At 42.0% G+C, this 23,650-nt stretch overlaps 1 protein-coding gene and 1 pseudogene across 1 annotated transcript; one reads left to right on the forward strand and one right to left on the reverse strand.

The window, feature by feature from the left end:
* Positions 1 to 1,588: 1,588 nt before the first annotated feature.
* GSPT2 (G1 to S phase transition 2) lies at positions 1,589 to 4,171 on the reverse strand. The gene is made up of 2 exons (XM_019956328.2): positions 4,027 to 4,171; positions 1,589 to 3,919 (listed from the first exon to the last, which is right to left on the reverse strand). Exon 2 carries the CDS (start codon positions 3,906 to 3,908, stop codon positions 2,013 to 2,015), a length of 1,896 nt encoding a protein of 631 aa, XP_019811887.2. The 5' UTR covers positions 3,909 to 3,919; positions 4,027 to 4,171; the 3' UTR covers positions 1,589 to 2,012.
* Positions 4,172 to 6,654: 2,483 nt separating this feature from the next.
* On the forward strand, positions 6,655 to 17,841 carry LOC109554969 (zinc finger RNA-binding protein pseudogene; annotated as a pseudogene).
* The last annotated feature ends 5,809 nt before the right edge of the window (positions 17,842 to 23,650 follow it).

A 23,650-nucleotide genomic window follows, 5' to 3' on the forward strand; every position in this document is an offset into this window, starting at 1 on the left:
CTATCTACAATGATCCTATTGGTAAATTACTAGAATTGTAAAATCAGTGAGATTGATGCAGCATCAGAAACAGATTTTTAAAAAGTGGCTGCCACAGTAAAACTTTTAGCAAACACTCCATTTTGTACAAAGTTCAGAGCACAGAGGCAAAAGAACAAACTCTAAAATAAAATGAAACTCTTGCCACTGATATTCTAATTATTAAAGGACTGGGTCCAAGACAACATGAGACACATCCCTGTGGGTTAGGTCAGCTGACATATGACAAAATAAAAAACCTCTTTTCCTTTGTGGGTGTCCTGAAGATCTATGGTTGGATGATTCACAGAGCCATGCTATTGATGCTCTGAAAAGACCTGTGGCTATCTCTGATTCTGAAGGTACATGGGGACACAAACAAAGGGACCATGGAGAAGGGTCCTGAGCACTGCCCAGGGTGTTCCAGCAGCAATCCCCACCCTTGTTAAACCACCCCATGAGTGTGAGGAATTGGATGTGCCCACCACTGGGCCACTATCCACTTACCAAGACAGAAAGTTCCTGCGGTTGTTGAGTCACACAGGTTATAAAGCCTCTCTCTTGGCAATAAAAGTAGTCACCTCAGGATCTACAGTTGTTTTCCTCAAGGTACTCTTCATGGACAAGTCCTGTTATCTCTGACCCCAAGAGTGTGTTGTGATTTGATTGTAAAAATGACCCCTCACCTTTCCTACTAACCCCAAGCAGTGAAGAATGGGAGAGTGGAATGGTCTCCCCATTTCTAAGCTCAGTACTCTCACTAACCCTTACTTGTCAGTGAATGACTGACTTACTATTGCAAGTATTTATCTTCTCAACAGTAATGCCCCTTATTGTGTTGTGCCCCACACCACAAGGTTCTCAGTGAATAGAACAAAGGGGTGTGTTAAGATGAAGCTGTGCTGTGTTTAGTTGCTCAGTCATGTCCAACTCTTTGTGACCCCCCTAGGGACTGTAGCCCACCAGGCTCCTCTGTCCTTGGGGATTCTCCAGGCAAGAATACCAGAGTGGGCTGCCATGCCTTCCTCCAGGGGATCTTCCCAATCCAGGGATCGAACCCAGGTCTCCCACACTGAAGGCGGATTTTTACTGCCTGAGCCACCAGCGAAGCCCAGGGGGTACAGATAACAGTCTAGTCAACATACTATCTGAATCCCCAGGTATATTTGTAATCTGACCATGTTCAACATTTGGGGATTTGGTAGATGGCATGAGCTTTTTTTCCCAAATACCAAGTAGGGAAGCAGAAGAGCTCCTTTATTGACTGGACTTGAACACAGAAAACAAAGTTCATTGGGAAGAGCTCTAAAATCTTTTTCATCAAAATTAAAACCTTTCCTTTAACACAAACCTGTGCATTATTTGTAAATTCTTCATTTAGAGCAGTGAGTACAAGACAGTTTTTAAAAACTAATACAATTATGTAAAGTTTAAAAATAAAATAAAATTAGAAAAAAAAAAAAAAAACCCAGGTAATAAGATGTATTCAGTTATTTGAGAAAGTGAAAAAGCTAACTGAGAAGTATTATAGACAAATTTTAAAAATATTCAAAAGCACTTCAAATACCAGTAAGAGTTTCAAATGGAATATTTTATTCACATGTTAGTTGTCTTTAACATGTACACACACACTGACACACTCTGATTGGTCTGGTTGGAACAAGGGTTGTCTAAGTATCCTAAAGGAAAATGAAAAATTAAAAATATATTAATTTTTCATTGTTATAGACAATTACATCCACATCAGTTACAAAGATTTTACTGATTTTGTTCAAGGAAGCAGAATGGAATAGGAGGAGGAAATTGTGGGTAAATTCAACAGTGACATAACTGAGATCTCAACATGAGAGCTGACAAAACATGGATTTTTCCTGTGAAATTTTTCTTTGCAAAATATGGAGAAAAGTTTGTCAATGTGTAGTAAATAAGAGAAGATGGTGAAATTTATCATAGTCAATTCTCACAGTATTGTATATGGACATCAAGAAAACTGCTTAGTCCTTCTCTGGGACCAGTTTCAGAACTTTGCCAATTGCAATGGTCTTACCCTCATCTCTTAAAGTAAAACGACCCATCTGAGGAAAATCTTTGAATGTCTCAAGGCAGATAGTTCCTGCTGTCCTTAAACGGGCAATGCACACTTGATCTTGCTTCACGAAGCGGGGCCGTGTCTTACTCTTTTCTCCTGATTTTTTATCTACCAAGGAGATTAAGGCTGTTATCTCAACTTCCTCAATACAAGTATGAATGTGCAGCACTGCATTATAACCTGGGCAGATGATGGATTTGTGCTCAATAATCACTATCTGAACATCAAATGTGCGTCCAGAATGGCAAAGATTAGTAGGATCACAGAGTATGAATCCTGGAAGAATCTCTTCTTCTTCAATTCCCTTCAGTCTGATTTTAAGGTTTTCACCTGGGGCTACATAATCAGTTTCAGCATCATCAGAAAGTATTCCAAGAACTTCCACATTGTGCTTGTTTGGCATCATCACAAGCTGCTGGCCTTTAAAAATGGATCCTGATTCCAGCTTTCCCAGGACCACAGTGCCCATATCCTTGTACTTATCCACAATTGGCAGTCTAATTGGTCCATCAATGGATCTGTTGAAGTTTGGCATATTATCCAAATAGGGAATGAATGGTAATCCAGTGTACCAAGGGCAGAAATCTGATTGCTCTTTAATATTTGCCCCGGTCAGCCCTGAGCAGGGCATAAAGTGAATGTCCTTTTTGGGACTAAAGCCGACTTTTTTCAAAAAGGGCACTAGCTTTTCTTTACATTCTTCATATCTTTCAATGCTCCAATTTACTGTGGGATCATCCATCTTATTAATAAGCACTATCAAATATTTCACCCCTGCCGTTTTTGCCAACATTGCATGTTCTCTTGTCTGTCCACCTTTTTCAAATCCAGTCTCAAACTCTCCTTTCCTGGCAGAGATTACCAGTACAGCCAAATCAGCTTGAGAAGCACCACCGATCATATTTGGGACAAAACTCTTATGGCCAGGGGCATCTAAAATTGTGAAATGTTTCTTTTCTGTTTCAAAATAGGCACGACCCACTTCTACTGTTTTACCCTTGTCTCGTTCTTCCTGGTTTGTATCTAAGGCCCAGGACAAATACCAAGTTTCTCTGTTTTTTTCTTTAGCTTCTCTTTCATATTTCTCAAGTGTTCTTTTGTCAACCATTCCTGTCAAAAACATGATCTGTCCTCCAATGGTTGACTTCCCGGCATCAACATGCCCAATGAATACCACATTTACGTGTTCTTTTTTAGGAGCACCTGAGGGTACGACCACAGATTTCGATTTTCTGATTTCCTCTTTCTCCATCATTTCCTGGCCACTTTCTTCTGGGGGCCCCGAATCTCCCAAGGAACTACCCCCTGGCTCGGCTTCACTTACTTCATTGTGCTCCCATGACTCTTCTAAAACCATCTCCACCTCTCCATTTTCTACAACAGGTTCTGAAAGTTCCATGGTAACGGCTGAATTGGAACCTTCACGCCACAATAACTGTTCCTCTTTGGAATGTTCCACAGGTGCCCCCCGTCCCAGCCTTTTACCTTGAGGGTCGCCCGCGCCCGTACAGGTTTCATAGAATCCGGGGGCGTCATTCGGGGGGGTCTGCGGCTGGCTCGGGCCCCGCAGGAAGGCCGGCACGAACTCCGCGGCATGGACGTTAGGCACGAAGGGTTTGGCGTTGATGTTGAGCTGACGGCTGAAGGCCGAGCTGAGGGGCTCATGCTGCACCTCGGCGGCGACCGCCGCCAACGCCGAGGAGGCTCGGTCCCCGCTCGGGGCCAAACCCGGTGCTTCCATGTCCACCTGGTCCCAGCAGTCGGGAGCCGAGTCGCTGCTGCTGCTGCTGCCCAGATCCATCGTCTTCAGCCCTGATAGATGCGGGGAGGGAACGGGTTTAATGGGAGAAAAGAGACGGCAGTGCCGCCGGGGGTGAGGCGGCAAGAGTGGAGAGTTGGGATGGGGAAGCGACACGAACCTTAGCGGCGGCTTGGAGGCAGCCGGGTCCCGACACTGCATTCGCAACTGCGGCGGCAGCAGCAGATATGGCGGCGCAGCCTCTCCTGTTGTGTGTGAGCGGATCTCCTCCCCCAAACCCCGACCACTTCCGACTCTTCCACGGCCGACCCGGTGCCGGGCGGGGATTGACCCCTAGCTGCCATCCGTATGCTCGGCCTCCCGCATCCTTAGTCCTGGCTGAGGTCCAAAAGCCTCTTTTTTTAAAAACAAAAAAACCCGAAAATTTCCATTCATTTTTGTATACGCGCTCCGGGAGAGCGATTTGACCACGATGTAATGATTAAACCTAGACAGGCACACCTGATTTCCAATTCTACTCAGATTCTAGTGAAAATGAACATTCTTATTGAACAAATGGAGGTAGGATAGGGGTTAAAGGTTTACCCAGCAACTGAAAGAAGAAATTAGTGATTAGGGAGGTGCTCTTGAAATACAGGAAGATGAAGCTGAACCTTGGAAATGCGACTTTAGATCAGACATTAATTTGAAACCCTTTCCAGTGCACTCCTCCCCCCCACCTCCCCACCCCAATAAATAAGCCTGTAACCTTGGCTGATGGCTTTCATGGTGTAAAGATGGGCTTATAACCTCTTTTTATGTAAAGCACTTGGGCTGTGTCTGCTTGGAAGAAGTTTCCAATGAGACCCTTGTCCCAGTCTAGCTGCACAACCTATAGCATTTGTGCAGGTGTCTGGACAATGGCTAGCCTGTGATGTGGTGGTGGGTCAGATAGACAGGTACGGGACTCAGATCTCTTGTATTCTTCTAATCAACTGTATTCTGGTGTACCTTCCTCACTAACCTCCCTGGAGTACAGCCGAGGTCCACAGAATTAGGCTTCCCTCTAATTCTTGGGGCCTAGAACCTTCTTACTGCTGATACTGGGTTTGATCTTAAGAATCAGTGTCATATTGGAACCTTACAGGTGGTGTGGGTATCAGCATAATTAAACCAATTAAGACCTCTGAGATGGACAAAGTCCATAAGATCCTAAGCAGTAGAATCTCACTCTTAGAATTTGGAATGCTTGTGCCAAAGCCTAGAAGAGCTGGTTTGTAAATTATCTTAATTTAGATCAAACTGAAATAGAAAAAAAGATCCTGGGAAAATGTAATTTGCTAGTATGAAATAAAGTCATATTAAATAAATCCAACAACAAGCCAGAATATAAAAATTAGTAGCTGATTTAAAACAAAAATTTTGTAATGAACATTTCAGGGGTAGAAGAAAATGTCCTATGTCTAACACACTTGGATACTTGGTGGTTTCAGCCTGGTTGCCACTATTTTACGAGCTGTGTGCTGTTCCTAAGCCATTAGATGTCAAACCCCTTCATTCTTTTTGCGTCAGGTAAAAAGACTTAGTTATTTGCTATCACTTAAAGAGAATGTGCACACCTATTCACAATGAATAGGAAGAAATTAGAGGGTAAATGTGCAGAAGCCATGCACCGAAGACTTTCTTGGGCATTCTGTGAACCTCAAATAGACTTACTAAAATGTCTCTGGGAGAACTTGTCAAGGTTTAGGGAATTGTGTTCACATAAAGTTAGCAATAGCAAGGAAGCAGGACAGACCAGGGACATTTCCTTTACCTTGGTCATTTGTATTAATCATGAGAATATTAGCATAACTGTTACTTAGTATTATCTCTGTTAGAGACAAAAGGATGAGTTACTTTTAGAACCTTAAAGGAGAAATGAGAAATGGTGACTGGATGTCTTCACAAACCATCATCCTTGGGATTCAGGAGAAGACAGATATATCCGAGAGAGAAACACTGACCAGAAATATACACAGAGACTAACCTTGGACAAAACTCTTTTGATTTTTGTGATGGGGCAATTGTCTCTGGTGGATCTGCCTAGAACTTTGAAAGAGTTCATTAGTAAATGGGAGAAGTCTCATCAAAGGCTTTTTTAAAAAAAGAAAGTGTAGGAAATATCTGGTCACTGCTTAATTAATCATTTTCAACTTAATTTTATTGCAAAATACAGCACAAATACAGAAAATTGCATAACACAAAATTATAACTTATTGACTTAGAAGGAAAACACACTTGTAACCACCACTCAAATCAGCAATTAGAACTTTGCCAGTCAATCCAGAAGGCCTATCTCTACCCTGTCCAATCACAACCCACTCCTTCCACCCTTAAATGTAACCACTATTCTAACGTTTATAATAATCACCTTCATGATCTTCCATAGAGTTTTATCACACAAATGTATACTCAAACACTGCAGTTCAATTTTGCCTAGGTTTTTGGATACTTTTAAGTCTCTCAATCTACAGGTTCCCAATCTACCCTCCATTTTTTCACATCATTTATTCATTAGAGAAGGTAGATCATGAGACTTGTAGAGTTTTCTACGTTCTTGACTTTAGTGATTGTATCCTTATGGTATAGTTTAGAATATCCTTTTTTTTCTGTGTATTTCCTGTGTATCAATAATTGAATCTGTGAGCTTGACCAGATATAGGTGTAATTTTTAAGCAAGAATACTTGAAGGGGAATTTTGAGTATTTCCATAAAGATGCACATAATGTCAAGTTGTGACTGCTTTTTCAGTTAGCAAAAGTTAATGATGATTGGGAGCAACCCCACGTCCAAGGAGTTACGGCTGCGCAGGAGCAGGAGGGCCGAGAGAAGCTTCTCCATGTTCAAGGTCAGGACGGGCGGCCGTGAGGAGATACCCCCCCTCCAAGGTAAGGAGCAGCGGCTGTGCTTTGCTGGAGCAGCCATAAAGAGAGACCCCACGTCCAAGGTAAGAGAAACCCAAGTAAGACAATAGGTGTTGTGAGAGGGCAGACACACTGAAACCATAATCACAGAAAACTAGCCAATCTGATCACACGGACCATAGCCTTGTATAACTCAGTGAAACTAAGCCATGCCGTGTGGGGCAACCCAAGACGGGCGGGTCATGGTGGAGAGGTCTGACAGACTGTGGTCCACTGGAGAAGGGAATGGCAAACCACTTCAGTATTCTTGCCTTGAGAACCCCATGAACGTATGAAAAAGCAAAATGATAGGATTGAAAGAAGAACTCCCCAGGTCGGTAGGTGCCCAATATGCTACTAGAAATCAGTGGAGAAATAACTGCAGAAAGAATGAAGGGATGGAGCCAAAGCAAAAACAATACCCAGTTGTGGATGTGACTGGTGATAGAAGCAAGGTCTGATGCTGTAAAGAGCAATATTGCATAGGAACCTGGAATGTTAGGTCCATGAATCAACACAAATTGGAAGTAGTCAAACAGGAGATGGCAAGAGTGAACATTGACATTCTAGGAACCAGCGAGCTAAAATGGACTGGAATGGGTGAATCTGACCCAGATAACCATTATATCTACTACTGTGGGTAGGAATCCCTTAGAAGAAATGGAGTAGCCATCATGGTCAACAAAAGAGTCTGAAATGCAGTACTTGGATGCAATCTCAAAAATGACAAAATGATCTCTGTTCATTTCCAAGGCAAACCATTCAATAGCACGGTGATCCAAGCCTATGCCCCAACCAGTAATGCTGAAGAAGCTAAAGTTGAACAGTTCTATGAAGACCTACAAGACCTTTTAGAACTAACACCCAAAAAAGATGTCTTTTTCATTATAGGGGACTGGAATGCAAAAGTAGGAAGTCAAGAAACACCTGGAGTAACAGGCAAATTTGGCCTTGGAATACGGAATGAAGCAGGGCAAAGGCTAATACAGTTTTGCCAAGAGAACACACCGGTCATAGCAAACACCCTCTTCCAACAACACAAGAGAAGACTCTACACATGGACATCACCAGATGGTCAACACTGAAATCAGACTGATTATATTCTTTGCAGCCAAAGATGGAGAAGCTCTATACAGTCAGCAAAAACAAGACCGGGAGCTGACTGTGGCTCAGATCATGAACTCTTTATTGCCAAATTCAGACTGAAATTGAAAAAAAGTAGGGAAAACCACTAGACCATTCAGGTATGACCGAAATCAAATCCCTTATGATTATACAGTCGAAGTGAGAAATAGATTTAAGGGACTAGATCTGATAGACAGAGTGCCTGATGATCTATGGACGGAGGTTCATGACATTGTACAGGAGACAGGGATCAAGACCATCCCCACGGGAAAAAAAAATGCAAAAAAGCAAAATGGCTGTCTGAGGAGGCCTTGCAAATAGCTGTGAAAAGAAGAGAAGTGAAAAGCAAAGGAGAAAAGGAAAAATATAAGCTTCTGAATGCAGAGTTCCAAAAAATAGCAAGGAGAGATAAGAAAGCCTTCCTCAGTGAGAAATGCAAAAAAATAGAGGAAGACAACAGAATGGGAAAGACTAGAGATCTCTTCAAGAAAATTAGAGATACCAAGGGAACATTTCATGCAAAGATGGTCTCGATAAAGGACAGAAATGGTATGGCCCTAACAGAAGCAGAAGATATTAAGAAGAGGTGGCAACAATACACAGGAGAACTGTACAAAAAAGAGCTTCACGACCCAGATAATCATGATGGTGTGATCACTCACCTAGAGCCAGACATCCTGGAATGTGAAGTCCAGTGGGCCTTAGAAAGCATCACTACCAACAAAGCTAGTGGAGGTGATGAAATTCCAGTTGAGCTATTTCAAATCCTGAAAGATGATGCTGTAAAAGTGCTGCACTCAATATGCTAGCAAATTTGGAAAACTCAGCAGTGGCCACAGGATTGGAAAAGGTCAGTTTTCATTCCAATCCCAAAGAAAGACAATGCCAAAGAATGCTCAAACTACCACACAATTGCACTCATCTCACATGCTAGTAAAGTAATGCTCAAAATTCTCCAAGCCAGGCTTCAGCAATACATGAACCATGAACTCCCAGATGTTCAAGCTGGTTTTAGAAAAGATAGAGGAACCAGAGATCAAATTGCCAACATTCTCTGGATCATCAAAAAACCAAGAGAGTTCCAGAAAACATCTATTTCTGCTTTATTGACTATGCCAAAGCCTTTGACTCTGTGGATCACAATAAACTGTGGAAAATTCTGAAAGAGATGGGAATACCAGACCACCTGATCTGCCTCTTGAGAAATCTGTATGCAGGTCAGGAAGCAACAGTTAGAACTGTAGATGGAACAACAAACTGGTTCCAAATAGGAAAAGGAGTACGTCAAGGCTGTATATTGTCACCCTGCTTATTTAACTTATATGCAGAGTACATCATGAGAAACACTGGGCTGGAAGAAACACAAGCTGGAATCAAGATTGTAGGGAGAAATACCAATAACCTCAGATATGCAGATGACACCACCCTTATGGCAGAAAGTGAACAGGAACTAAAAAGCCTCTTGATGAAAGTGAAAGTGAAAGAGGAGAGTGAAAAAGTTGGCTTAAAGCTCAACATTCAGAAAACGAAGATCATGGCATCTGGTCCCATCACTTCATGGCAACTAGATGGGGAAACAGTGGAAAAAGTGGCTGACTTTATTTTGGGAGGCTCCAAAATCACTGCAGATGGTGACTGCAGCCATGAAATTAAAAGACGCTTGCTCCTTGGAAGGAAAGTTATGACCAACCTAGATACCATATTAAAAAGCAGAGATATTACTTTGCCAACAAAGGTCTGTCTAGTCAAGGCTATGGTTTTTCCAGTGGTCATGTATGGATGTGAGTGTGGACTGTGAAGGAAGCTGAGCACCAAAGAATTGATCCTTTTGAACTGTTGTGTTGGAGAAGACTCTTGAGAGTCCCTTGGACTTCAAGGAGGTCTAAGCAGTCCATCCTAAAGGAGATCAGTCCTGGGATTTCTTTGGAAGGAATGATGCTAAAGCTGAAACTCCAGTACTTTGGCCACCTCATGGGAAGAGTTGACTCATTGGAGAAGACCCTGATGCTGGGAAGGATTGGGGGGATGAGGAGAAGGGGACAACAGAGGATGAGATGGCTGGATGGCATCACCAACTTGATGGACATGAGTTTGAGTGGACTCCGGGAGTTGGTGATGGACAGGGAGGCCTGGTGTGCTGCGATTCATGGGGTTGCAAAGAGTCAGACATGACTGAGCGACTGAACTGAACTGAACTGAACTGAAACAATTTTTCTTGCTATACTCTCTGAATTTAGGATGGCCCTTCATCAACCAGTGGAAGCCTCTTCTAGTTTAATTCTGAGTGGTTTTGAGACTATGCTAGTGGTCCTTCATGGGTTTTTTTATTAGCTAGTAAGACAAAATGTACCAGACCAATTTTATATATTTCTGCCAACCAGAAATATTGGTTCTCAGTGATAAAGTTCAGCTCAGTTCAGTCGCTCAGTCGTGTCCGACTCTTTGCGACCCCATGAATTGCAGCACACCAGGCCTCCCTGTTCATCACCAACTCCTGGAGTTCACTTAAACTCATGTCGGTCAAGTCAGTGATGACATCCAGACATCTCATCCTCTGTAGTCCCCTTCTCCTCCTGCCCCCAATCCCTCCCAGCATCAGAGTCTTTTCCAATGAGTCAACTCTTCGCATGAGGTGATAAAAGCGGATGATAAAATTAGAAAATAAAATACTTATTTACTTGATTTACCCCACCTACACATGTATAGGGCTTCCCTGGTGGCTCAGAGGTTAAAGCGTCTGCCTGGAATGCAGGAGACCCTGGTTTGATCCCTGGGTCGGGAAGATCCCCTGGAGAAGGAAATGGCAACCCACTCCAGTACTCTTGCCTGGAGAATCCCATGGATGGAGGAGCTGGTAGGCTACAGTCCATGGGGTCGCAAAGACTTGGACACGACTGAGCGACTTCACTTTCACTTTCACACATGTATTAATAGAATTCTTAGTATTGCCATCACCAATATGATTAGAGAAAACAGATTTTTTTTTCCATAAGCTCTTCACATTCTCTGCCAGTACATTATGGTTGAACTACATTTATCTGATAATAACTCACTTTTGTTGAGTGTTTCCTGGGTGCAGGTTGTATTTCAATTACTTTCTATGAATTTTCTTATTTCATTTTCCCTATCATTCTGTGAATAAGGTAATCTTATCAATATATTTTACAGAGAAGAAATGAATGTTTAGATAAGCTGAGTGAATTATCCAAGATCATATAAGTAGTAAGTAGTAGGCTTTGTGTTCGAGCACAGACAGTACAATTCTAAGGCCATACTGGCTTGTAACATCTATTATATACTAAAAAAGAAATCAGGAGATTAGGTACGTTTAAATCACAAAATGAGAAAAGATGGAAACATGTTAGATTATCTGGAGAGAATGAAAATATTGGTGAATTTTTGAGAGAAAGGATAATACAGTGAAGTTCTTTTATGAGAACACGTTTTCTTCCTGAAGTAGGAGATAACCCTGTGGAGATTGTTAAGGCAGAATGAAATAAGAAAAATGAGGAATGGGAGAAAATTTAGGATAGACTTTTGGGGGGAGGTGGCTGATTTGAGAATGTAAAATTATTTTCTGAAGAATTCCATTTAAACAAAAGTAGTTTATACTGGAAAACATAATATGCTCAGGCTTTGAGATTCCTCTCTTTCTCCAGTGTACCTCTAACTTCATTAGGCAGCCTAGAGCACAAACAGAGTTTTAAGTTTCACCCAGGTTTTATGAATAGTAGTGCCAAATGGACTGGAAGGAGAAGAGGAATATATCAAGGGACTAGTGAGCACAGGGTTAAGAACACTGTATTGGATGCCTTATATTGGTTCTTTCAGCATTGGTTCTTCAAGCTCCATTCATAAATATCCCTATCTATACTGAAGAGTGGAGAAGGCAACGGCACCCCACTCCAGTACTCTTGCCTGGAAAATCCCATGGATGGAGAAGCCTGATAGGCTGCAGTCCATGGTGTTGCCAAGAGTCGGACACGACTGAGAGACTTCACTTTCACTTTTCACTTTCATGCATTGGAGAAGGAAATGGCAACCAACTCCAGTGTCCTTGCCTGGAGAATGCCAGGACAGGGAAGCCTGGTGGGCTGCCATCTATGGGGTCGCACAGAGTCGGACATGACTGAAGGGACTTAGCAGCAGTAGCAGCAGCATACTGAAGCGACTAGGCAGCAGTTTAATTCTCCATTTCCTAGAGTTTTTAACTTAGTAGGATTCCAAATGCATTTTACCTTCTGTCAATCTGATGTACACTGATCAGATTTATTTTAGAAGCATTTTAAGTGTAGAGAGATGTAAGACGTGCATGCTGGAGTTGTGAATGTAGCTGGGAAGCTAACAATTCTGGTGGAATTTCCTGCTTCCAAGAAAGCAATTAAGAGCTAACAATTCTGGTGGAATTTCCTGCTTCTAGGAAAGCAATTAAGACACCCTATGCCTAAAGCCAACAGATGTACTGGAAACATCCTGATTCCCCACTCAACTGTGGCAGCTGCCCTTGGGGACCAACTTTGCTGAATGAGTATAATAATCATTCTGAGAGGCCATGAATAGACCTGTATCTCCAGGCCCTTGAAAGACAGTATTTATATGCTCCTAACTCCTGAAATTAATCCCTCTGCTAATTAACATAGAATGCTTTCTGCTAACAGCAACCAGACATTGACTAGTACAAGTACCAAAAGACTAGGGTTCAAGGCCTGCCATTTTAAACTATTTTCTTTGTTTGATATCCTTAACCACTCTGTGCCTCATTTTCCTTATATGATGAGTGGAGATGAACCCACATCCACACATACACTCTGAGGTGCTAGAGGCAAACGTCATGGTGAGTATAAAGAGCCACAGGAGCTGGAATTGTAAGACACTTCAGTAACATCATCATTACTAAACACCAATATGGTAAATTGTGGGACATCATGGATGAAATGCCTGATAGCCAAACGTGTGTAAACAGGAAGAAAATAGCCTAGTTTTGAGGTTAAATGGGGGGAAATGTATCTCCATTCTAAGGCAATCCTTAATGACTGCAATGTCACCACCATACTCTATCCAATGTTTCCGGTCCTAGGTGAGAATGTAATCACAAAAGAGGTTAAACTATCAAGCAGTTGTTTTCATACAAATTCACACAGACTTAATACCGGAAATATGAAGAACTATGAAAACAGATAATTAGTCACTAAGAATTGTTCACTTTCCACCAGTGTACACGAGTACCACAGTAAAATTTAGTGAAACAGAAATAAAATGATAACTATGTGACATGATGGGGATGTTACCTAATGCTAGAGTGGTATTCATATTGTAATATATAATGTAAAATCAACACACCATCCAACTTAAAAGTATAGAATATCATATGTCAATTATCTCAATAAAAAATAAAATTTAGTGAAGCACGTTCAGCTAGAACTGAACTGCCTGATAGCTGAGTGCTGAGGTAGCCTAACCAGAAAGTGGGATTATTTGGGGGATAAAAAGTGGAAAAATATCTGTACATTAACATGATGGCCAACCATTTCTGCCTAAGTCCCAGCATTTCCTATGTAAAGATTACTGTGATCTCTCAGAGTAATGAGATAAATTCAAGGGATCGTCTAATCCTCTACATTTTATTCAGCACTTCTCAGGTAGCAGCCTGTACTCAAGCAACCATAGGTAAAAATAATTTACACATCCTAGACTCTGTATGCTTCATGATGTCTTGGTGGTCTTTTGTGAAGCTCATTTCACAAGGACACAGGAAAGCTAGCTCTTTTGCCCCAGGTTAGAAATCAGAAAACTAAACTTTGGAGAAAAAGAGATTAGTTACCAAAGGGTCTTTGATGTGTTCGAGGTCAAAATATTCTATCCTCAAAGTGTGCAGCCATGATTGGAGAAACCATTGAGGGGAGGAAGCTGAATAAAGAAGCCATTGGAGATTTACTGATAAACTACTCTCACGGGAGTGCTGATACAATGATATGGAGGAGAGAAGTGTGTCAGGGAAAGGGGAAATGTGAGCCATGCAAGGTTCCAGAAACTAGAGCAATAGCAGATGATGGCACAGAGAAAACAGTGTGAGCAAGAATTAATGGTCATGTGGGGAAAGGACTTTTGTAAGACAAAAAGGTAATCAAGTTCATGAGCCTAGTTGAGTCACTTGTCCCCCAAGTAAGGTACTAAATTCCAATGAAGGAGAGAGAGTCTTCATTCTTCAGTCTCCAAATGTAGTATGCATCACACCCAAGACAGCCAAGGGGATAATGCCAGTTTCAAACATCTGGTGGAGGGATGAGCACAGTAATATAATGTTGTAATAAAACAGTCAAGCATGATGTCAATATACTTCACTCAGTTCTTTGATGTACTGCAACCCATGCTAACTGAGCACTGGCGTTGCACTTGCCCGTGTGTGGGCAGATTCACACTATGAGTCTGCATCATGTAGGGACAAGTTGAGTGCCAATAAGACTAACAACTAAAGTGGATTAAAACACATCAGCTGTGATTAAATATGGGGTTCATAGTGGCTCTAAAGGAACAAAGACCTCATGGTCGCTATGATTAAATGCTAGGAAATAGATTCATTATTTGGAAATTGGGTAAGCAGAGGCAAATAATGAAACCGTTATCCTGTGTGTGGCACATGAACTATAACATTGGTTACCAAACAGTGGATGAGGGAAGTGTCTCATCAGAGAAGAATTTCATCTACTAAATGAAGAAGCGTAGATAGAATGAAAATACCTCCATTTTCAACCTCAAATGACACAAGCACTGTAGGCAATGAGCACCAGTATCTGCTTGCTCTACAAAAATAGGGACAACCATACAGTATTCCCCTCCCAGTGGATGAATGCCACACTGCCTCTGAGCCATTCTTGCCAAATTAGAAGACTGAACCAGAAGACAAGATCTAAACTCCAATTTGCAGGAAAAGCTGGGGACAGAGGAGTGTATTAAATGATGCCAATGAGATGAAATCAGCAAAATGCTGCATGTGGATGACTCTGTAGAGCAAAGGATTCATTTCTCATGAGAAACAGAGAGAGCAAGAGAGGGGGAATTTTACAGAGAATTAGCAGGCATATTGAAAAACTGCAGTGCCTGAGACTAAATGGGATTCAGAATTGGTGAAAACATTAACATTTATGAGAGAGTAAAGAAGACATGGGTTCAAGCCCTAGGTCAGAAAGATCCTTTGGAAGAGGAAATGGCAACCCACTCCAATATTCTTGCCTGGAGAATCCCATGGACAAAGCCTGGCAGAATGCAGTCCATGGAGTCACAAACAGTCAGACATGACTGAGCAGGCACACACAGCACCACACAAGGGGAACTTTGGGCTTCCCATGTGGCTCAGTGGGGAAGGAATCCAGCCGCAATCAAATCTCCTAGAGAAGGCCTGACAACCCACTCCAATGTTATTCCATGGAGAATCCCATGGACAGGAACCTGGCAAGCTACAGTCCATAGGGTCGCAACGAGTCAACACAACTGAGTACAGCACACAAGGGAAACTTTACTGTGAATACTGAAGATACTAAGTGGCCATTAACTCTTGTCTAAGCATGATAACATGCTTCCCTGGTAGCTCAGACTGTAAAGAATCCACCTTCAATGAAGGAGACCGATGTTCATTCCCAGGTTGGGAAGATCTGCTGGAGAAAGGAGTGGTTACCTATTCCAGTATTCTCCCCTGGAGAATCCCATGGACAGAGGAGCCTGGTGGGCCACAGTCCATGGAGTCACAAAAAGTAGACCATGACTGAGTGACTAACACTTTGACACTTCAGGCATGATAATGGCATGCATTTTGTCACTAAAGTAGTCTTTTTAAGTTGTCTTTATCTTTAAGAGCTATATTATGAAATATCTGTGGATTAACTGATAAAATGTTTAAGATTTGTCTGAAGAAAACCTAGAGGGGTGGGGAAATTAATAAGTTTACATGAAATAAAATTGACCAAGAATTACACTTGTATACTAATGCATATATATAGAATTTAGAAAGATGGTAACAATAACCCTGTATACGAGACAGCAAAAGAGACACTGATGTATAGAACAGTCTTTTGGACTCTGTGGGAGAGGGAGAGGGTGGGATGATTTGGGAGAATGGCATTGAAACATGTATAATATCATATATGAAACGACTCGCCAGTCCAGATTCGATGCATGATACTGGATGCTTGGGGCTGGTGCACTGGGACGACCCAGAGGGATGGTACAGGGAGGGAGGAGGGAGAAGGGTTCAGGATGGGGGACATGTGTATACCTGTGGTGGATTCATGTTGATACATGGCAAAACCAATACAATATTATAAAGTTAAAAAATAAAATAAAGAAAAAAAATAATAAAGTAAATCCAGATTTGCAAGAAGTAGAGCCCAGTATTAGAGCAAGAAAGATTCAAGAAGAGAAAATGAGAAAGCAAATGCATAAAGAGGAGTACTGGTGAAGAAGAGAAGAGGAAGAACACTGGAGAATGGAAATGAGACGTTACGAAGAGGACATGTACTGGAGAAGAATGGAGGAAGAACAGTATCATTGGGATGATCGCCACCAAATGCCTGACAGAGGCTATCCTCATGGTTCCCCGGGCCCACTAGGCCTTCTGGGAGTCCAACCAGGCATGCCTCCTCAGCCACAGGGGCCTGCACCCTTACATCGTCGTGACTCATCTGATGACCGTTACGTAATGACAAAGCATGCTACCATTTATCCAACTGAAGAGAAATTACAGGCAGTTCAGAAAATTGTTTCTATCACTGAACGTGCTTTAAAACTTGTTTCAGACAGCTTATCTGAACACGAGAAGAGCAAGAGCAAAGAGGGAGATGATAAGAAAAGAGGGAGGTAAAGACAGAGCTTTAAAGGGAGTTTCGCGAGTGGGAGTATTGGTGAAAGGATTACTTCTCCGAGGAGATAGAAATGTCAACCTTGTTTTGCTGTGCTCAGAGAAACCTTCAAAGACATTATTAAGCCGTATTGCAGAAAACCTACCCAAGCAGCTTGCTGTTATAAGTCCTGAGAAGTATGACATAAAATGTGCTGTTTCTGAAGTGGCAATAATTTTGAACTCATGTGTGGAACCCAAAATGCAAGTCACTATCACCCTGACATCTCCAATTATTTGAGAAGAGAACATGAGGGAAGGAGATGTAACCTTGGGTATGGTGAAAGACCCACCGGACATCTTGGACAGGCAAAAATGCCTTGATGCTCTGGCTGCTCTAGGCCACGCTAAGTGGTTCCAGGCTAGAGCTAATGGTCTACAGTCCTGTGTGATTATCATACGTATTCTCCGGGACCTCTGTCAACGAGTTCCAACTTGGTCTGATTTTCCAAGCTGGGCGATGGAGTTACTAGTACAGAAAGCAATCAGTAGTGCTTCTAGTCCTCAAAGCCCTGGAGATGCTCTGAGAAGAGTTTTTGAGTGCATTTCTTCAGGGATTATTCTTAAAGGTAGTCCTGGACATCTGGATCCTTGTGAGAAGGATCCCTTCGATACCTTGGCGACAATGACTGACCAGCAGCGTGGAGACATCACATCCAGTGCACAGTTTGCATTGCGACTCCTTGCATTCTGCCAGATACACAAAGTTCTAGGCATGGATCCACTACCACAGATGAACCAGTGTTTTAACATCCACAACAACAGAAAACGAAGAAGGGATAGTGATGGAGTTGATGGATTTGAAGCTGAGGGGAAAAAAGACAAAAAAGATTATGATAACTTTTAAAAAGTTTCTGTAAATCTACAGTGTTAAAAAACAACAGGTGCCCATTCGTTGGCTGTTTTTCATTCATAATGATGTCTACTTCGAAAAATTATCGAGAATTTAAAGAATTTCATGGAAGAACCAAGTTTTTCTATGATACTAAAATCTTAATGTACAGTGTTAGGTATTATATGAATGGAAAGACACACCTCCCCCGCAAAATTGTGCTCCAGCTTGGGGAATTACAATGGTTCTGATTTTTTCCCTGTTATTTTGGTTTTTATTTACTGGTTGCCCTAGCTCCCCCTATATTTGTGTCTTTTATTAACTAGTCCTATTAAATCTTTACTGTATTAAAAAAAAAAAAGAATTACACTTGAAGTTGGGTAGACTTACATGGGAGTACATTATAATAGTTAACCTGTTGTGTATCAGTTTGAAAATATCTAATAGACAGTTGTTTAAAATATCCAAATTTACAAAATAGACTAATGAAATAAGAATTTATGGATATAGAGCCAGAATTAGAATTTGTAAAAGTTAACTTCAAATGAATTTAAGTTAAAGTTTAGAATTAAAGGTAAATAAATAGGGCCTTACTTTTTTCTTGTTTGTTTGGTTTTTGGACACTTGTTTGTTCCTTTTTGTTTTTGTTTGCTATAAGAAGTCAGGAAGCACCCATTTTCTGATTCATCTGTTCCAGGACATCACAGGTCTCCATGGCTTCCACTTCCCTGCTGCACTCTTTTTTTCAGGTTAAGGTGACAACCTCATGCAGTCACACAGCTGTCTTTGCAAGAGCTCCAGGCATCTCTATTGCATTCCAAGTACCACTACCTTCCTGTGCCACATCTGGCCTTCTCAATAAAAAAGGCAAACACCAGAGAAGTCCCCAACACATTCTCCATACATCTCATTGGGCAGGACTTGATCACAGAGCCACCTTTAGCTATAGAGGAGGCTGGAAAAATCATGACTTAACCAAGAGAAATGGTGTAGCCATGACTGGATTGGAGAAATCCCAAGTCCCACCTGGGGACCAAACATGTTACTGCTTTGATCAAAATTAGTTTTTCCTACCACAGAGCATTGGTAGGAAATGCTGAGGGTAAGAAATGAACAAATCCAGTGAGAAAGGAGGAGCAGAGCTCCTAGAGCCAAAAATCAAGTCAAGGGTAAGGGATAAATATGCACTGAAGGGAATACACTCACAGGATTCAGTCACATACACTATCCAAGCACTTTCACACCTGCTGTATTGTTCAGTCCTCACAACAATTGTGCAAGGGAGGGATGTGGTATTATCTCCTTGTTTTGATGAGGGACCAGAGCCTCCTAGAGGAAGGGAAAGGTGTCTTGTTGGGGTTCTTGGGTGGCTCCACCACACATTACTCTGCACCTCTGCCAGGGGTTCTAACAGCCACCCCCTAGCTCACCAAAATCACTGTGGGAAATATTGACAGGGCAAGTGAATGAAGTCCAGTTTGCTCAGCACTGTGCTGGGCATATTCCAATTCAGGAAGGGGGCCTACTTTGGTTCTGGCCCTACTGTGATGGTAGATGATGCTTGCACAGTTAGGGCTCACCTAGTGGCTCACAACTGCTCCTGTCCCACATTCGTCATTCTGCACACAAGGTCATAAGTGAAAATTGTGAACATAGGAACTCAGTTATGGGCTAAGAAAGGACTTCAGGGCCTAACTCAGGAGGTGTGAAGCTTGCTGTACTGACCATAGGTAGAGGTGCTGCCAAGCTGATCACATGGACAGCAGGTCTGGTCACCTGTTCACAAGGAATGAGCTTGATGTATATTCATCCCATGAGTACCTGCTGAGTCCAGCAGAGCTTCTACCATAACAGCAAGTATAGTTCCTACAAACCTTTCTTGTGCCTCATAATGCCATTTCATGACAGTAGAAGATTGCCACTTACAGAGGCAGAGTGGTTCTTTATTGTGTCAACTTTGTTCCCCTGACATATTTGACCCAATGCCAAAATCCTGTGACCCAATTCTCTGTCCTTAACCTCCATCCATTAAGGCTTGAGTCTTGTGAGATACAGATCCTGCTGACTGAACCCTCCCCATCCCCTAGTTAAGTACGTGCCTGTGGCTCAACACCATTTGTAGACTCATCAGTTCTCACTCCATAAGTCTGTTCAGAAGAACATGGGAAGACAGGGATCTTCCCATCATTGTGGGGAAAACTAGGAGTCTAGTCTTTGGATGTTTTAAAGATATAACATTAAATTTCAATCAAATTTTTCATATGTCATGAAAAGCCATTGAGACATCATAATACTGCAGACTTACCAGTTGACATGACATTTCCTCCTTCCTCTGAAACCTTATTACAGACTTCAGTTCAGTTCAGTTCAGTTCAGTACAGTTCAGTCGCTCAGTCGTGTCCGACTCTGCAACCCCATGAATTGCAGCACGCCAGGCCTCCCTGTCCATCACCAACTCTCGGAGTACACTCAGACTCACGTCCATCGAGTCAGTGATGCCATCCAGCCATCTCATCCTCTGTCGTCCCCTTCTCCTCCTGCCCCCAATCCCTCCCAGCATCAGAGTCTTTTCCAATGAGTCAACTCTTGGCAGGAGGTGGCCAAAGTACTGGAGTTTCAGCTTTAGCATCATTCCTTCCAAAGAAATCCCAGGGCTGATCTCCTTCAGAATGGACTGGTTGGATCTCCTTGCAGTCCAAGGGACTCTCAAGAGTCTTCTCCAATACCACAGTTCAAAAGCATCAATTCTTTGGCGCTCAGCCTTCTTCACAGTCCAACTCTCACATCCATACATGACCACAGGAAAAACCATAGCCTTGACTAGACGGAACTTTGTTGGCAAAGTAATGTCTCTGCTTTTGAATATGCTATCTAGGTTGGTCATAACTTTCCTTCCAAGGAGTAAGCGTCTTTTAATTTCATGGCTGCAGTCACCATCTGCAGTGATTTTGGAGCCCAAAAAAATAAAGTCTGACACTGTTTCCACTGTTTCCCCATCTATTTCCCATGAAGTGATGGGACCAGATGCCATGATCTTCGTTTTCTGAATGTTGAGCTTTAAGCCAACTTTTTCACTCTCCACTTTGACTTTCATCAAGAGGCTCTTGAGTTCCTCTTCACTTTCTGCCATAAGGGTGGTGTCATCTGCATATCTTAGGTTATTGATATTTCTCCCAGCAAATTCCAGCTTGTGCTTCTTCCAGTCCAGTGTTTCTCATGATGTACTCTGCATATAAGTTAAATAAGCAGGGTGACAATATACAGCCTTGACGTACTCCTTTTCCTATTTGGAACCAGTCTGTTGTTCCATGTCCAGTTCTAACTGTTGCTTCCTGACCTGCATACAGATTTCTCAAGAGGCAAGTCAGGTGGTCTGGTATTCCCATCTCTTTCAGAATTTTCCACAGTTTATTGTGATCCACAGAGTCAAAGGCTTTGGCATAGTCAATAAAGCAGAAATAGATGCTTTTCTGGAACTCTCTTGCTTTTTCGATGATCCAGCAGATATTGGCAATTTGATCTCTGGTTCCTCTGCCTTTTCTAAAACCAGCTTGAATATCAGGAAGTTCACGGTTCATGTATTGCTGAAACCTGGCTTGGAGAATGTTGAGCATTACTTTACTAGCATGTGAGATGAGTGCAATTGTGTGGTAGTTTGAGCATTCTTTGGCATTGCCTTTCTTTGGGATTGGAATGAAAGCTGACCTTTTCCAGTCCTGTGGCCACTGCTGAATTTTCCAAATTTGCTGGCATATTGAGTGCAGCACTTTCACAGCATCATCTTTCAGGATTTGAAATAGCTCAACAGGAATTTCATCACCTCCACTAGCTTTGTTGGTAGTGATGCTTTCTAAGGCCCACTTGACTTCACATTCCAGGATGTCTAGCTCTAGATGAGTGATTACACTATCATGATTATCTGGGTCGTGAAGATTTTTTTTGTACAGTTCTGTGTATTCCCCAACCCTTACTAGGAAATCAAGACACTGCAAGGTGGAAGCATTTCTGCTCACAGTAGATTCTGTAGCTCAGTAAGAACAAGGAAGTATAACAGACAGTAGGGGGATCCCTTCTTTATTAATTCTATTATATCTTGTTGATATTAATTGTTTCATGCATGTTGTTGATCCAAGCATGCTCCATGTTGTTCCTTATGCAATAAAAGAAGCAAAGGCTTCAGATACTGAAGTGAGAAAGGAGAAGTAGTAGATTGTTGCTATTGCTGTCAATCATGTTGGGTTTTTATCAGAAAAGAGTGACCTGAAGGGAGAGGAATGGTGAACAGTTTGTTTCTACATCGATTGAGCCTAGAAATATCTGTTTGTTTGTGGTTTTTTTTCTGTCTTTCTCACCTGAGATGCTGAGCTTCTTTGATGAGGTTTGGAAGGGAGTATACAATTGCACTGCTCTGATCTTAAAGTAATTCACCCACTGAGAAAAGAAAGTTACTATTAGAGGTCCGAGAAATCAGTGTGGATAATTTCTTATTTCACTTAATTTAATTCTGTGTAGAAAGTAAATGATCTGTGATGAAAAGCCTTTTTAATACTCTTCTGTCTGGTAGGATTCAGAACATTCTCACTCACTCATTTGTTGAAACATCACATCCATTACTTGGCAGCTTGTCAGGAGGAGGGGAAATGCAATATTCCCCTAAAATATTGAAGATGTGGCTGGAAAGACATACAGTGAATTATGCACCTGACTACACTGGGCTAGCAAAGGCTGCTTCCAAATTTTTCTTATCAACCCAAAAGAAAATGGAAACCTTGTTATTTCTATGCTTGTGTGTCTTCTAGATGCATGCTACAAGATGGTTAATCTTGAAAACATATGTTGAATCAAATAAACCAGACACAAAGGACAAATATATGATTCCACAGATATGAAAAGTGTAGAATAGGCAAATTCATAGAGACAGTTGAAAGTAGGTTAGAGGATACCATGGACTGGGTGGTAGGGTTGGGTAGATTATTGTTCAGTGTGAACAGATGTTTGCAAAGGGATGAAAAATTTTGAAAAGAGTGGTGACAGTTCTATAATATCGTGAATCTAATCCCATTTAATTGTACACTTGAAATTGTTAGAAGAGGAATGTCATGCTATGTATAAATTTACCACAATAAAAAATATTTTAAAATCCTTAGCCCTTTTTGATTAGGAGCCAGAAGTGTCTCCCAAGGGCCAGATGGAGTCACTGGAAGCGGTATTTAAGTCTATCTCTACATAATATCGGAGAAGGCGATGGCATCCCACTCCAGTACTCTTGCCTGGAAAGTCCCATGGACGGAGGAGCCTGGTAGGCTGCAGTCCATGGGGTCGCTAGGAGTCGGACACGATTGAGTGACTTCACTTTCACTTTTCACTTTCATGCATTGGAGAAGGAAATGGCAACCCACTCCAGTGTTCTTGCCTGGAGAATCCCAGGGACAGGGGAGCTTGATGGCCTGCCATCTGTGGGGTCGCACAGAGTCGGACGCGACTTAGCAGCAGCAGCAGCAGCTACATAATATTGGCAGAACCCAGGCAGGGTGACCAGTACACAGCAAAGGCTCCATAGATATTGCATGCTTAGTTGCTCAGCTGTGTTTGACTCTGTGTGATTCCATGGACTGTAGCCCACAAGGCTCCTCTGCCCATGGGATTTCCCAAGTAAGAATACTGGAGTGGGTTGCAGTTTATTCTCAAGGGGATCTCTCCAAGCTAGAGATCCAACCTGCCTCTGATCCACCAAAGAAGCCTGAGAAATTAATTGGCTTATTATAAAACATTCTGTTACAATTGTAGAAGGCAGGAAAAGAAGCTTCTTGTAATGGATAGAAAGCATCTACAAACATAACTGATTTTAATGCAACTATTTCAATAATCACTTTCTGAAAGTGAAAGTGAAGTCGCTCAGTCCTGTCCGACTCTTTTGCGACCCCATGGACTGTAGCCTACCAGGCACCTCTGTCCATGGGATTTTTCAGGCAATAGTACTGGAGTGGGTTGCCATTTCCTTCTCCAGGGGATC

The sequence above is a fragment of the Bos indicus genome, chromosome X (genome assembly GCF_029378745.1).
Source record: "Bos indicus isolate NIAB-ARS_2022 breed Sahiwal x Tharparkar chromosome X, NIAB-ARS_B.indTharparkar_mat_pri_1.0, whole genome shotgun sequence".
In the NCBI taxonomy this organism is placed as follows: domain Eukaryota; kingdom Metazoa; phylum Chordata; class Mammalia; order Artiodactyla; family Bovidae; genus Bos; species Bos indicus.

Bases quoted from the DNA above. Each gene is read 5' to 3' on its own strand.
- GSPT2 (XM_019956328.2), bottom strand. From the start codon at position 3,908: ATGGATCTGGGCAGCAGCAGCAGCAGCGACTCGGCTCCCGACTGCTGG.